Raw genomic sequence first — 16,383 nt, 5'->3', positions numbered from 1 at the left:
ACCAGAATTCTTGGCTGACACATCTCAATTAAGTTGAATTATTCTGGTGTACAGGAAACAAGACCGTTAACATTTGACGGTGCTGTGCGGCTTCAAATTTATATTGCATTTTGTGATTTCAAAATAAAAATGTCAAGAACTAGGTTTGTTAATTGTAAGGTGTAAGTGGTTACTTTTGAATATGAATTTATTGGTGGACATATTCCTGCATTTTCACTGCTGAAATAATTTTATTTCCCCAAAAAAGTGCTAATAAATAAATAAACTGAGTATTTCTGATAGTAGGCTATCGCAAATGCTTTTTGGCAATATCGCCGGCCAGCAACAGCATAGTTATTCACAGCACTATTGATGGCAATGCCCGTTGTAATACTACCGACGGTATTATCGATTGCACTATCGAAAATACTATCGATAGTTTATAGGTAGTACTGTCGTCGATAGTTTCTTTACACTATCGATAGTTAAAAAAAAAAACTATTGATGCTCTCGATAGTCGATTTGCCGATATAGTCTTGCATCACTAGTGGCAGCTCGTTTATGTGGGCTTTAGACTCACAGCGAGATCCTCCTTGGTTCGAATTTTCAAAGCTTGTCGCTCGTGATGTTTCTGCATTTGGCCAAACGCCTTAGCTAATAGTATGTCCAGTGACACCAGTTATTCGAAACTTATAAATGTATTTTACCTGAGATGACCTTTCTTCTTCCCGATTACGGGCAAGAATTCGGCTACTGCGGAACTAAAGTTAAATTGAAGTCTTTAATGTTGTGAAACTTCATGGTTCCCGAGTGCTGACACCCACTGATATCCACTACAGATGTCCTTTAGGTATGCACTGAAAGGCCTCCGCCACTTTGCGGCGCACTCGTTATCTAGAGCAGTTCCACAGGGCCCAAGTGATCGAGGGAGGGTGAGGAAGTTGTGCAGTTTTGTCACCAGTTAGATATGCAAAGACAAGTACAATGCATCAGCATGGCATCTAGCTCTTTACCAGCCAAAGAAATTGCACATCTCAACACGTGCATTATGAGGTTTTCCTTTGCTTTGCTTTGTTATACGCAATGTGCATTCCAACGTAGGTATAAATAAGATCACATGTCCAACCAATAAACTGTTGTCAGTTTGTGCTTCGTCTGTCTATCTGTCATTCTTGTGTTCCTGTTTTTTGTACGCAAGTCCATGTCCAGACTTCCCTCCCCCCCCCCCCCACACCCACACACATTTTTTGCCGCGATTGGATATCACAGAGAGAGGGAGAGCCAGGCGTGGATCCAGCCTGCATAGGCGTATCTACCGGGGGGGCAAGGGGGGCGCTAGCCCCCCCACTGAGAAATGTTAGGGGGGCGGAGCCCCCCCCCCCCTTTTGACAGTGGTCATTGTCGGCTGCAGACTATGAAACTAACAAGTGAGGGAAATTTTTACATGAACGCACCAATAACGTAATTATGTACAAAAAAAAAGTTTCCTACAATCGTGCTGTGACGACTGTCCTCCATGTGTCATGACCACGCATTGTAGGCTCTCTGCGGTGCAGGCTGCCTATTCCACGCTTGCGCGCCTTGCGCTCGAGCATTGCAGATGAGGCTATCGCTCAGCAGGGTCTCTATATTAGCTCTAGATTACAGCAATCTGTCCTGATTTATTTTGTTCGGCCTGGCCTGAAACTTAAGTAATCGACGACGCAAGTAATCGGCGACGCGGGCGAGAACCAGCAAACGTTTTATAGCCCGATCAAACGCTCTCCTTTTTAAGGAAATTTAATTTCTTTTTTTTCAAAACGAATAGCATCGCCACTGTTTCATATCCAAGCTGCTGTGAGTTGATGGGTGTGCAGAAGTGTGCAGTCTTTTAGTTGTGCCGATCCAGGAGAGATAAAAAAGATTCCCCCTTTAGTCTCCGATTAGCCTGCTTCACAACTTGCTTATCATATGGTAGCCTGCAGCGGTCGCGGCGGCTTGTAACAAGGCAGTGGACTCAGCACATTAAGAAGCCCAGCTTTCAAGTTTGCCCTGTAGCTTGATCTACCTCACCAGGGAGATGATCAGCATCCATGGTTTTCTGGACTAAGAAGGCTGCCTACCTGCAAAGGATTTTCTGTTCCTAATAATGTTTATTTCTCTCTCTACCTCTCTGTCAGCAACGATGAGTCCACAGAGTGTTGTACACGCGCAAAAAAAGCTCAACATCGTTATACTATAACTGAAAGTATCTGTTATACACATAGGAATCCATCTCGCTCGCTGCTATAAGTAGCCGCTGCCAAAGTGATTGGTGGGCAGCCTTCTTGAATTACGTTCAGAATGAGACACTGTCTGGCTATTCCACCAAAAATATTGTTATTGTTCAGCACAGTAATGCGCTGCTTATTATGCACACTTCATTTTAACGCCGCGAGTTCTCACAGACTTGTGACGTCGCGTAACAAGGGGGCGATTTTATGGCACACCGAAAAGTCTGGACGAATAGCGAAGAACCAATGTCGAACAATGAGCTGTATCGAACATAGTTTTTTTTTTTAACGTAGTCATGCGTAACTGTTAATTACGCGGTGGATCCCTTACGCGACATTTCTTGCATCGTGTTACGAGCATGTGCTGTGAGCATGACCCAGAAAATTTCCACCAATCATTAACAGCTAACGACCTATGCGGAAGGAACAAAATGCGGGGCAGTTTAACGTTATAATCGCCCTCATTTTTTCAAAGAATATTTGAGCTTACACAGTTTACGTAGGCTATTTACTTGGAGTAGCCGGAGGGGAGCAGTGAAGAGCCACTTCACCGCTTTCCCGTTCACCCCCCACCCAAGCTGGGAAAAGTAGGAGGGCAAGGAACGACACCTAGCATATACATTCGTAATACACAACCACCTCAATGTGGTTTCTAGAAATATTATTTGACTGAACTTGGTCTTCTTCTTTAGAAAGACTTTATATTAGAGGGCTCTAACAGTAAAGAAATTGGCACGCGGCTTATTCTGAAGACTTCTGCGAAGTACCTTGCTTTGTCCTCCCCATGTCTTGTTTAATAAGTGAGAATATAAAGTGCTAGAGTCATATCAGGTTCTTCATACACACCGTATTTACAACGCCAAACTGAGACTGAAGTTCGCAGATGGAACGCTCAGATGAGGACCAGGTTAAATGTGGCTGCACTTTTTAAACTTGACGGTAAAATTTTCAAAATGTTATTAACCACTGCTGTGTTGTCCAGGTATAGGACGGCCCAGCCTACACAATCTGTTTGTGCAGATTCTTCCTTGATTTCAGACATCTCTATGAATATAAAAAATGACGCCAAATTGAGAGAAAATGCAGTTCTCTCTCTCTCTTTCTATATATATATATGGGTCATTCCATGCCAAGTGTCCCAGACGTGGCGCTCGCACATCGCAGATTTTGCTGATAAACTTTGTGCCTTTTTCCTGCGTCACATAGAGTATTGTGGCAAAACATTTTTGCTCGAAAAAAATTTTGACGATCATGGCGCCCCCTCGAATTTCGCTTGTATTTGTTAAACCGTGCCTTATAGAAAAATGTCTATAAAATCCATTTTTTGTGTGTTGAGCTTCGAAAGCACGCTTGCGCCATCGCAGAAGTTCTGTTTAGTTGTCCTATTCTTTAATTCCGAAAATTTTGTGTTTCACTACCCCCAGCTACGTATGTTCAAAAACTACGAAAATCTTCAAAGTTCGTGATTTTTCCTTGAGCTATCTGGAACTCTCCCTAACCAATATAAATAATAGTATGATTTTCAGGAAAGTGTATTTTAGTACAAAAATGTTTAGGGGTAAATCAGACTTCAAATTTTCCCCCAAAAAATTGCGAAATTAGAAAAAATATGCGATTTGTCGCATGTTTGACCGTATTTTTCATACTGATGCGGTCCAAGTAAAAATCCTCGTCATGCGGCGTTTGATAGTCGACTACATCGTTAAGTAATGAGGAAAGTCTAATCAAATTATTTTTTGTTTTAAGGAAGAAAATAATTTTTGAATTTGGCCCTCCGAACACGTCCTGCATTTCTTTTTATTGGTGCTTCGCCGCAAAGCACGTGTTCGCCCTTGCAGCTGACACTCGTCACAGGCAGAGGCAAGATGCGAGATGTATGTCAGTGACTCCTGAGTGGTCGCAAGTCTTCTCGCGTTGATGTCAGGGCGACGAGTAATGAATTCGCGTTACAATGGGAGCTTGCTTGGCGGGCCCAGTGGGAAGTTGGACGCCCGAGAGCAGCCTATGGCGTCGTTTCCACAATGTGCTAGAGGGCCGTCTGCACAACACGTATACCAAGACAAACAATATACAATGTGCATTATTTCATTCAGTATGCGCATGCTAATTGTGCAGACGGCCCTCTAGCACATTGTACCACATTGTACCCCCCGTCTGGATCCGTCACTGCGGAGAGCTGAGAGGTTCCGGAGCACCAGCCTCATCGCACTTGTTTGGTTTCAATACAGTGCTTCAAGTAGACTGCAGTGTGGTGCGCACTGCCATCGTCAATTCGCACTGGCGCTCTCTCTCTCTCTCCTCTTCATGATGCTAAACAGGAAACTAAAGCCGTAAATGACCCTTATGTATTTGAATGTGTGACAGAAAGGGCTTATGTTGAGAGCCGTTGTGGCTCAAAGGCGCGGGTTCGACCCCCGGTCCCCAGCATGGAGACCGCATTTCAACAGGGGCAAAATGCAAAAACGTTGGCGAGCTTAGATTTAGGTGCACGTTAAACACTAAGAGCATAGGTTCTCAAACTGGGTTCCGCGGAACCTAGGGGTTCCGTGAAGGACATTTTAGGGTTCCGCGAGCGGCCAGAACAATTAGTGCGAACCGCTCTCGTTTTAGCCCCATTAGCACTTAATAAGACTGCGAAGAGAAAACATGCAAGAAATTTCGCATTTAACCCTTTGAAGGTTTTCGCCGTACATGTACGGCATCACCTAAAAGGCACCAAAGGGGTTTTCGCCGTACATGTACAACATTGCCACTATATTTAAAACGCGCGCCTTTTTCGATCATTTCTCTTGCTTGGAATGTGCTGTCACGCTTCGGGAATACGTGGAATTTTGGAATACGTGGAAACGCACGCCGGCTTTCACGCACGCGGTGCGGCTGGTTTCGGTTTCGTCCTTCGTGTGGTTATCGCTTCTCGCGCCCGCAAAGCTGATGGCTGTCTGGTTTCTAATCTCTCTAAGGGTGACCGCTTGTGACTCTCTCGTTTATTGCTCCCCGGGGCGCGATTACATCTGTTTCCGTGCAGCGCTAAATTACACAAACGACGCCGCCGTAGTTGCGATTCCTGTTTTGGGGAGCACGAACATTTTTTACCGGAAAAGTGCTCTGGTGCGCTTAGTTTTGTATGTCTGCGAGCTATTTAATACAATGCATAATTTTTATTTACAAAAAATCGTATAAGTGTTTTTAGGATATTTTAGACAATTTTTTTCTTAAATAGAATCGTCTGAAGAATTTATTTCAGCAATAACAAATTACAAATTTTTGGACTGCATTTCGCGAAAAAATTCGACCCTAAAAGGGTTAACGGTGCCGCATCCGCACATCGGGGTCTGCGGGTAGCGAGAGACCCACAAGGTAGCAACACTAAAGACTCGTCGTCTTGCGCGCAATGAAACTTGCGCGATTAATTGCGGACCCGCGGCAGAGCGCTGGTAGCTCGTGAAGTTTGCCGACGGGCACCTCGGCGTTTTTTTAGTGGCTTACGGCACGCTGGCGTTGACGAGGCAGTTTTCATGAACGCTGATTTGCCACTGCACTATATTGTCACACTTATGACGACAACCTTGCGTCATAAGGCTGGTTGGCTGGTTGGGCCAAGAAGCGGCTCAGTACGAACTTCTTTGTCCTCTTCTACCCGTGGGAACTCGCACAACCATGCGGCATTAGTCCCCCCTTTGAAAAGCATCGACTCGATGCTTGTAAAAGAAAAAAAAATAACTACAACACGCGCAGACGCAGAGAACCAAAGACTCCGCAGGGAAAATAAGATGACGCACCGACACTTGCGCCATGTGCAAACAGGAAAATACAAAGAAAACAACCACAGGAGTCACACGGTAACAGAAGTAGCGCGAAAGCACAAGGGCTACTATGTGTAGTACGGCTTGAGTCGTACGACGTGCACGGTTTCGGGCCGAAGTTGTCGACGTGAAGACACTGCGCCGTCCGGAAATACTTCGGAGGTGAGGTCACTGACACGTCGGAGAACCTTGCATGGTCCGAAATAGCGGCTAAGAAGTTTTTGATACAAGCCTGGTCGTCGGATAGGTGTCCACACCCACACATCGGTCGCCAGGTTGGTAGGCGATCGACGTTTCGACGGCGAAGGTTGTAACGTCGCGCATCTGCGTCTTGTTGGTGACTGATGTTTACACGAGCCACTTGACGAGCTTCTTCGGAGTACTCGGTGTATTGTTCGGCATCTGGAGCAAGTTCATCGCTATTATCGCACGGAAGCATAGCATCGAGCATGGTTTGCACGTTGCGTCCGTAAACAAGGCGGAAAGGTGAAAATCGCCATGTTTCCTGCGTTGCCGTATTGTACTCAAACGTGATGTATGGCAAAATCTCGTCCCAGGTTTTGTGGTGTACGTCCACGTACATTGAGAGCATGTCTGCTATGGTCTTGTTAAGTCTTTCCGTCAGTCCATTTGTTTGTGGATGGTAAGCTGTTGTTTTTCTGTGACTTATGCAGCTCAGTTTAAAAATGTCTTCCATCATTTGTGCCGTAAATGACGCCCCTCTGTCCGTAATCACACATGACGGCGCGCCATGCCGCAGGATGATGTGGTGCGCGAAGAACTTCGCGACTTCAGACGCCGTGCCGCGGGGTAACGCCTTTGTCTCGGCATAACGGGTCAAGTAATCGGTTGCCACTATAATCCATTTGTTTCCGGTGGACGAGAAAGGGAAGGGTCCTAGAAGGTCCATTCCCACAAGGTCGAATGGAGTCCGCGGTGGTGCAATTGGGTGGAGAAGGCCCGCGGGTTTCACAGGGGGCGTCTTGCGACGCTGGCACTCGCGGCAGCCTTGCACGTAGCGGTGTACGCTAGCCGATAGTCGCGGCCAGTAGTACTGCTGGCGCACCCTGGCGAGAGTCCGCGAGTAGCCCAAGTGTCCTGACGTGGGCTCGTCGTGGCACGCAAGGAGGACGTCATCACGCATGTCTGCTGGGACAACGAGGAGAAAGGCTTTGTCGCTACCTCGCGCGTTTTTCTTGTAAAGGATGCCCCTTCTAAGACAAAATGATGACAGCTCGCGAGCAATGTGTCGAGGAACGTGGGCGTTTCGGCCTTCTAAGGAATCGATAACAGGGCGCAGTTCTTGATCTGCTCGCTGTCTTGACATGAAGTCAGAATCACTGACTGCTCCGAGAAAAGCATCGGCCTCCTCTAAGTCCATATCGGGATGCCCCACAGGTGCTCGAGAAAGCGCGTCAGCATCTTCGTGTTTGCGCCCAGACCTGTACACAATCGTGATGTCAAACTCCTGCAAGCGCAAGCTTCATCGAGTGAGACGGCCAGGCGGATCTCTGAGATTGGCCAGCCAGCACAGAGAGTGGTGATCAGTCACCACTTTGAAGGGACGGCCGTAGTGGTAAGGTCGGAACTTTGCCATCGCCCACACGACTGCGAGGCATTCCTTTTCTGAAGTAGAGTAGTTGGCCTCGGCTCGGGAGAGTCTACGACTGGCGTAAGCGATGACATACTCATTGCCGCCGTGTCGTTGTACAAGGACAGCGTCAAGTCCAACGTTGCTGGCATCTGTGTGTACTTCTGTAGCAGCGTCCTCGTCAAAATGGGCTAGAACAGGTGCTGTTTGCATTCGCTGCCGTAACTCTGCGAAAGCTGCCTATTGTTCTGTAGTCCAGGCAAAGGGTACATCATCTCGGGTGAGTCGCGTGAGCGGTTCGGCTATCTTCGAGAAGTTGGCAATGAACCGACGATAATAAGCACACAAGCCGAGGAAACGTCGCACTGCTCTCTTGTCTTACGGAACAGGGAAGGCGGCGACGGCTGCAGTTTTCTCTGGATCGGGCCGAACTCCATCCGCACTCACGACATGTCCCAGGAATTTCAGCTCTTCATACCCGAAATGGCACTTCTGGGGTTTCTGAGCACGAATGGCTTCCAGAACCATTCTTAGGCGCTTGAGATGTTCTTCGAAGCTCTCAGAGAAGATGACCACATCGTCGAAGTATACAAGGCAGCTTTGCCACTTCAAGCCAGCGAGAACGGTACTCATCATCTGCTGGAAAGTGGCTGGAGCAGAACAGAGGCCGAAAGGAAGAACTCGGAATTCATAAAGCCCATCTGGAGTTACAAACGCTGTCTTTTCTCGGTCTCGCTCATCAACCTCTATTAGCCGCTCTTTAAATCGATCGATGAAAAATACTTGGCGTGTCGCAACCTGTCGAGAGAGTCGTCGACCCGTGGAAGCGGGTAAACGTCTTTCTTTGTGACGCTATTGAGCTTCCTGTAATCAATGCAGAATAGTAGCGTTCCGTCTTTCTTCTTCACTAAAACGACTGGCGAGGACCACGGGCTGCTGGACGGTTGAATAACACCATCGTCGAGCATCTCCTTTACCTGTGTCTGTTCGCGTTCTTTAGCAGAAACAAGGTTGCTGTCTGATTGGGCGAACATCGTCGTCGGTAATAATTCGGTGCTTCGTGAGGGGCGTTTGACCGACTCGAGACGAAGAGGCGAAGCAAGATTGAAATTCCTTCAAAAGGTTGTGAAGTGCGGCCTTCCTCTCGTCCGAAAGCTCCGAATTGACGTCGATGTGGTCCAGAAACCTGTCACCATCATTCATTTCCTCGGACGCGAAGCACTCCGTGACGTCAGCTAGGGTCTCCATGGGCCACGGTGGTGCCGCGGAAAAGATGCCGGTGCTCGAAGTTGAAATTCGTCACGAGTATCTGTGACCGTCCGTCACGAACACGCACAAGGCTTCGGGCTGCGCACACACCTTGAAGCAGCAAAAGTAATAGGTTGCTCTCGGCGACCGCGTCACCGTCTCGGAGATCTTCACAAGTGACTTCTATGAAAGCAGTCGCTCGTGGTGGCAGCGTCACGCTTTCGTCAGCAACACGCAGCGCAGGTCTACAACAGCTATCGGCGTCTCGATCTGTTGCGCGCTGCGTCGAGAAGGTCACCATTCGTTCGCGGAGATTTATAATCGCGCCGTTCTCGCGAAGGAAGTCCATGCCGAGGATGAGCTGACGAGAACAGTCGCGGAGGACGAGGCAGGCCACCACAAATGTTGACGCACGGATTTTCACTCTTGCAGCACAGCGACTCAATGGTGCAACAACATGTCCTCCAGCTGTGCGAATACGAGTTCCATTCCAAGGCGTCATCGCTTTCTTAAGACTAGTGGGCAGTTTTCCGCTAATAATTGAATAGTATCCACCAATGCGCTGACCTGAAAACCGTCTATCAGCACAGGAATGTCGAGCGAGACTCGGTCACTATGTTCAGATGTAGATTCCGGCGTTTCTCTGGCACTGCACTCAAACGGGGATTTAATGTCCTCGGCGTTTCGCGCAAGCGTCGATGGGAGGTCTTCCGCACTTTGAGTCCCAGCGACCTCGCCCCCGAAGGTCGCTGCCTTCAGTTTTCCCGACGAGGGCTTGGGGAGCGTCCCCGTGCCGTCGCCCCGAAACGTGGCCCAATGGCTGCGGGTCGCCGTGGAGACGGTGACCGCGATTGACGTCGTGCGAAGGGTACACGTTGCTGGGCGAGGTATTCTTCAATTTCCCTTGGCCTCTGACCAACTTGGGGACGAGGCGAATTAATGGCGAAACCGCGCAGTCCCAGCTGTCGGTACGGGCATTCGCGGTAGATGTGACCGGCCTCACCGCAATGGTAGCAGAGAGGTCTATCCGACGTACGCCAGAGATCAGACTTCCGCGTAGGTGCTCGGCGACCGTCGATGTCCAAACCAGCGTGTGCTGATTGAATCGCAACTGGCGGCATCATCTGGATCAGGACTGCGGGGCTAGCGACCGGCAAGGAAGAGACCGGCACGCGCAAGGCTTCGGCAAACGTACAGCTCCGAATATCAGTGGACACAGGTGCCGGTTCCACATTGGTAGGCATCGGTTGATAGTGACGGTTGTGCTGCACCTGCTGGACCTCGTCCCGGAAAACACTGGCGATGGAGCCTACCTCTGGTTGTCTCGGCCCGTACAGCTTCTGCATTTCTTCGCGGACGACAGAACGAACGATTTCACCAATCCATTCAGTGCTGTTGCTCCCAAGGGTGGCGCGAAATTCGGGAGACGATGCGATATTCACTTGCCGGTCGAATAGGGCAGACCGCTGATGAAGTACTTTCTCCATCGTTGCTGCTTCAGTCAGAAACTCGGCTACACTTTTTGGAGGACTCCGCACCAGACCAGCAAAAAGCTGCACCTTCACACCTCTCATAAGATAGCGCAGCTTTTTTTCTTCTGACATTGCAGGATCCGCTCGCTTGAAAAGCCGTGTCATGTCCTCCACGTACATCGTGACGGTCTCGTTCGGCATCTGAATGCGTGCTTGCAGTGCATGTTCAGCACGTTCGCGGCGGTCGGGGCTCCTGTAGGTCTCCAAGAGGCGATGCTGGAACTCGCGCCAGGATGTCAAGACATCATCTCTGTTCAAGAACCATGTTCGGGCGCCGTCCTTTAAGCAGGAATAGACGTTGCAGAGCTTTGCGGCGTCATCCCAGTAATTGATCGCTGCGACACGTTCAAACGCACTCAGCCAGTCATCCACATCTTCAAACAGCTCTCCGTGAAAGGGACTGATTCTGAACGGTGCAGTAGATCGGCGTAGAAGACGTAGGAACTTCCATGGCGGCTTGAGGTGAAGTCATAGTCACTGTGTCAGTAGGCTGTTCGGCGGCGGCTTGCTCTGTGAACTGGAATGTTCACGGGCACAAGGCTTGTGTTCCGGCTACCGGGCGGGGTCTTGTGCATGGGGTGAGTCGTGAGTCGTCGTAGCACCTCCACCAATCTTGTCACACTTTGACGACAACCTTGCGTGGTTCTGCGCGTTGGGCTGGCTAGGCCAAGAAGCGGCTCAGTCCGAAGTTCTTTGTCCTCTTCTACCCGTGGGTGCTCACACAACCATGCGGCAATATGTCGGCTTTGTCAACAGAATTCAGCGCCTTGGATGCTAGCCGCGGATGCGCAACGAGCGCTTTGATACGCGCAAGAGGCAGCGATTCATGAAGGCTGTGGGCTACATGAGAATTTAGGTTTAGCCACGACCGGTGTATCGGTCGACGGCCATTTCGCAGAATGACTGGCGTGCCTTAATTTATGTTTTCCAAAAGATAAAACTTCTGTACGCGTCTGGCGCTTCCTTTAGGTGAACAATTGCTCACGGCGCGCGGGTGCCTGAAGAATACAGTGCATGGTCGGGGGGCGCCTTACGTGACTCGCGGCACTGAGTGGGGGTGTTGCGGAGGGATCGCAAGTCTGTGTATTATCAGGAGTACCACATCAACGATGATAGCCTTTAACGATAATAGGCCAATGCCAGAGGCGTAGCCAGAAATTTTTTTCGGGGGGGGGGGGGGGTTCAACCATACTTTATGTATCAAAACTGAAAAAATTCGGGGGGGGGGGGGTTTGAACCCCCCCTGGCTACGCCCCTGGCCAATGCGGGCAATACTGTGGTTGCGCGCGTCGAGAAGTGTGACAACTCCCCGTGCTTCCGATTGTCTTCGTGCTAAAGGAAAGGTTATGGGTTCCGCGGCACTCTGAAAAGCCGTTGAAGTTCCCCAAGGTCACAATGTTTGAGAACCCCAGAGTTTCATGCTGTCGTGATACTCTATGGGTGAGATTAGTTTTATGGCATCATCATGAAATCGCGCCCCACGAAACACGAAGCCTCTATAAAACGCTTTATAGAGGTTTATAGAGGTTTTAAACGTTTTAAAGACGTTTTATAGAGGTTATGTGTTTCATGGGACCGGTGCGCACGTACGCACTGGGGTTGGCACTGGGGCAGCGTGGTGGGCCGTTTCGTAAAATAGTCGTAGTGCCAGGGTAAAGTGTTCTAGAAAGGGGTAGTGGGCTGACTGGAGGCCGTGCACTGACGCACTTTATGTCTCACCTGGTAGATGGCGCCACCACCACCTGCAATGTAGAGTTACTGTATATGCTACCTTTAGGTAGCATATGCTACCTAAAGGTAGCATATACAGTAACTCTACTGCAATGTAAGCGACGCGTTGCTGCTCTCAGCGCGAAGGTTAGTTTGCCAGCGCTTCAAGCACAAACTACTCTTGTGCAACCCCTGTACATAGCCATTTTCGTTGCTTTTTTTTCTTTTGCGTGAGCATATTCTTGCTTTTGGCGGTCGTTCTGGCGCATGAAGTATCGCTAAACATGAGCGCGTCATCAGCGGGCGCCAGATGCAATATATGCTGTAAACCGCCAGTTTTGCATTGCAGTAGCGAGCTCTCGCTTAAAAAAAAAAAGATCTCGCAGTTTTATTGCGTTTATATAATTAATTAATTTATGGGGTTTTACGTGCCAGAACCACTTTCTGATTATGAAGCACGCTGTAGTGGAGGACTGCGGAAATTTCGACCACCTGGGGTTCTTTAACGTGCACTGACATCGATTGCCTTTAGATAAAAGAGACTAATATTTTCATGCTAGCGTTTGTACTCGGTAGTCTCTTTAGTGAGGTCATACTCTCACTAAATAAAACAATATTACTACAAACTTAGGCACCTTACGCTCTCTCAGTTGATATATTCTCCTGAAAAGTGCAAGAAAATGTGTGGGAGTGCACAGCAGGAAAGACCTATCCTAATCATGCCCAAGAAATAAAAGACCGAAAGTAAGGGTAGACCATGCAATCAGATTTTGCTTCTTGAAGACCCCTCACATGCTGGAAATTATATTTGTGTAAGAAATTGCATGCAAACACCGCTATCAGTTGAGTGCAAAATTCAGTTAGCAATTCTGCTGACACTATAATATGCCTAAAAGGCTCATATGCACTCTTTTCTACAGAACTATTTGTCCGCACTCCTGTATTTAGAAAAATGAATTTGTAATGAAGGTGTGGAAAAATGTAGACAACAATCGTTCGCGGAAATAAGCGAAAGGTTTATTTGGTGGGGCACCACAATGACCTTATATACTCCACAAAAGCCATGCGTATCAATCACTTTCATTTCTTTTTTCAAAATGAAAACAGATGGAAAAAAGCTGAAATAGCTTGAAGAGGGCCTTGCCCCATTTTGTACTTATCAGCGTGTGCGGCAAAAAGCATGTCTCCTAAAACAGCCCAATAGATGCTAGAAAAATACTCACAAAGAGACGCTAAATATTTTCAATAGCATACTTAGCATAGCATAAATTTAAAAAGTTCACAAAAGCACATGAATACTCAACACATATTGTTCACACAATAAGTGAAGACACTGAATCGGAAGAAATACTAAAAAATGACAAATAATAGACACATTTCCATTCAAACACATGCATTTTTATACAGATCTACTGACGTTCTGGTAGATCATATTAATCGCACTGTTGATGGTACGCCAAGGACCAAAGCCACCATTCACAATTGAATTAAGGGTTTATTGCTATAGTATGCATGGCGATCGGCAATTAACATACTATCTTGCTTGTTTTTCAAATCTGGCATTTTCTTGTATTTGGGTCAGTGAAACAGAAAAAGAATATTCAGAGAAGATTCATACTTCAAGTTTAACCTACACTTGTAAAATCTAAACGCAGGAACAATAATAAAATTTATAAAATCTTCTATAGCAAGGAAAAAAAATTTAATTGCAGCGGCTTATTTCGAAGTGCTTTGCTTTTTGGCGTTTGCCTGCTCTGTCTGTGTTTAGCCCATTAATGTAAAAATGAAGTCGCGTAACAACATAGAATTGGATTATTTTTTGAGAGAGCACTGAGGCATGGCTTCGGCACCCAACCTCTTGCCAAAGCCTTGCTTTCACAATAGTCAGCACATCTAAAATGCTGTCTGTATGGAGTTCTTCACATGAAAAGCAGCCCGTGAACAAGTCTTGCTACCAATCTACATTATTCACAACTACAGGAACTGAAAAATGAAACGTATTGACGAAGCAATGCTCGGCCGAAAACCTGCAGCGACGACGAAACACAGCAGCAGCCCTACAGCAGCGGGGCGAAGGCGCGAAGGCTCCCATTGCTGACGATGGTAGCGCCGCCACGCGGCCACTCAGGAAAACGAAAACTCGTTTACATTTTTTGCGCCGCGGCAACGTACCCTCTCCCCGGAGAGTGGGCTCACTACCCAATATTCTAGAACACTATAGCCAGGGCGTCCCGTAGCGATTCGTACTCGGATTTTTCGTACACCGTGAATTAGTCGAAGGTGGCATCAGAGTCCCTCGCACATCCATTCGCAGCGCGTAATGCCCGATCAGATGCCAGCCTCCTGGTTTGCGTTGAAACACGCGTCGCTGGCCGTCGCCCAATAACAATACCGGATAAATTTTACTGTAGAAGTAATTTTAGTTTTCTTGGGACTTACTACGAAGAAACAGTTACTGACATCTTTTCGCAAATCGCGGTCACATCGGCATCTCTTCGGCCGATTTGGCCCGAGTTTAGACATCGCTTGGCAACCCCGCAAGTGATCATTCCAAATCAACATGGCTCCCAGCGGGATGGCCAGGAGTGCCGGCGGCGAAGCGGCTTCCGAAGCGGGCCTTTCCAAGTGGCAATATGCACTTATTTTCGCCACGCCAGTCGCTGCCGGGTTGGCCTACTGGTACTACAAGAAAGCCCGCGCCAGGGGGAAGCCGCCCGGTGACAGCGCCGGAGAAACAAAAGGCTCGAAGTCCGTGGACAAGTCGCAAACTAACCACTCGCGCGGCTCGACAGATGCTAAGGTGAGCGACCGACCGCTCAAAACACGTCTCAAACACCCGCGGGCACGTTGCCCAGACTTCGCACGTGTCGGTGTTTGGACTCTAAACGGCGACGCCGATCTGGGGTCCGAAATATGGGCGGGACGCCCGAGTTATCTGGCGTGCTCTGCTCTCACGTTTTTTTGTGCGTATTTTGCACCACGCGTGGCAACTCGACGCGGAGACGTAGTCCAACTCGTCTCTCGCCGCTGCTTGCCACCGATTTAACACCGGCCGGTGTCTCATTTGTTCGCGCAGGACCCGTTCGAGAGGGCGAAGGCTTTCAAAAACCAGGGCAACAAGTACTTCAAAGAGGGCAAGTTCGATAAAGCCATCGAGTGCTACACGGAGGCGATCGCGCTGTGCCCGCCGCAGAACAAAAATGAGTTGGCTACCTTCTACCAAAATCGTGCTGCCGCCTACGAGAACTTGGTAAGCCCGTTTTATTTTGCCGATTCACCCTTTGTGACTCGAGTGTGGTTATCTGCGCAGAAAAACTACACCGCCGTTATCGCCGACTGCACCAAGGCGATAGACCTGAACTTTCAGTATGTCAAGGCACTTCACCGGAGGGCGAAGGCTTACGAGGTCGTCAATGAGCTGGACAAATGTCTGGAAGGTAAATCCACGTTGAAAAACGAGCAAAAGCGGTGCTATAAATTAAGTGAAACTTTCAACAGTGTTTAAGTCCTGGTAGCTCGTGTTATGAGTAACCCGATACGGAGCCATTCACCGCATTACGTTCTCAGCTGATCCTAATTTTGTAGTTAAACAGATACAGCATTTTGGGCAAAAACGGAGAGGTGAACTTCGCCGTCGTGTGCTGTTGTGAAAATTGCATCATGTCACCAGTCACTCAAAATTTAGAAACCTTTACATCCTGGTAGTGAAACGAATGATGAAACCAGCATTGTAGTTAGACCCGGACTTAGCATATATTCAAGGCATGTGTCCCAGACATGTAATTACAATTTTGAATCAACTAAGAGAACTTGGTGCTCGTTTGCCTTCTGATCTCCCGCAGACATCACAGCTGTGTGCATACTCGAGGGATTCCAAAACCAGAACTCATTGCTTGTGACCGACAGGGTACTAAAGAAGATTGGCAAAGCAAGCGCAAAGGAGCTCATCAAGGTAACCCTCCCATTAATTTCCATGCAAATCTCTGACTGAGTTTGCTTTGATGCGAGGGGTCGCATATGTATTCGTTACAGGGACAGTATAAAGCAACACTGTAGTGCAATTCAAGAGATTGGGCTAGTCAATGAATATTCTTTCATATTGCGTCTAATCTGAAAAAAAAAAAGGTAAAAAGAGGACTGTCATGGTGGCTCGCTGGCTGCAGTGTTTTTCTGCTGAACACGGGGATCTGTGTTCAATTTCAAGCTGTTGTAACCACATTCTGATGTTTGGGTAACATAGAAACACGTGTACCATCCCTTGGGGGCAT

The 16,383-nt window shown here is 48.1% G+C and overlaps 1 protein-coding gene across 1 annotated transcript in view; it reads left to right on the top strand.

Moving 5' to 3' along the window:
* Positions 1-14,616: 14,616 nt before the first annotated feature.
* LOC119394390 (mitochondrial import receptor subunit TOM70) overlaps positions 14,617-16,383 on the top strand; it is a 28,051-nt gene continuing 26,284 nt past the window's right edge. The window contains exons 1-4 of the mRNA XM_037661688.2: positions 14,617-14,915; positions 15,192-15,365; positions 15,426-15,552; positions 15,958-16,067. Coding sequence (XP_037517616.1) covers positions 14,676-14,915; positions 15,192-15,365; positions 15,426-15,552; positions 15,958-16,067 — 651 coding nt within the window. The 5' untranslated portion in view covers positions 14,617-14,675. The remainder of the gene's footprint in view (positions 14,916-15,191; positions 15,366-15,425; positions 15,553-15,957; positions 16,068-16,383) is intronic.

This window comes from Rhipicephalus sanguineus, chromosome 5, assembly GCF_013339695.2.
Source record: "Rhipicephalus sanguineus isolate Rsan-2018 chromosome 5, BIME_Rsan_1.4, whole genome shotgun sequence".
Taxonomy (NCBI): Eukaryota; Metazoa; Arthropoda; class Arachnida; order Ixodida; family Ixodidae; genus Rhipicephalus; species Rhipicephalus sanguineus.
This window is presented reverse-complemented; position numbering and strand designations above follow the sequence as displayed.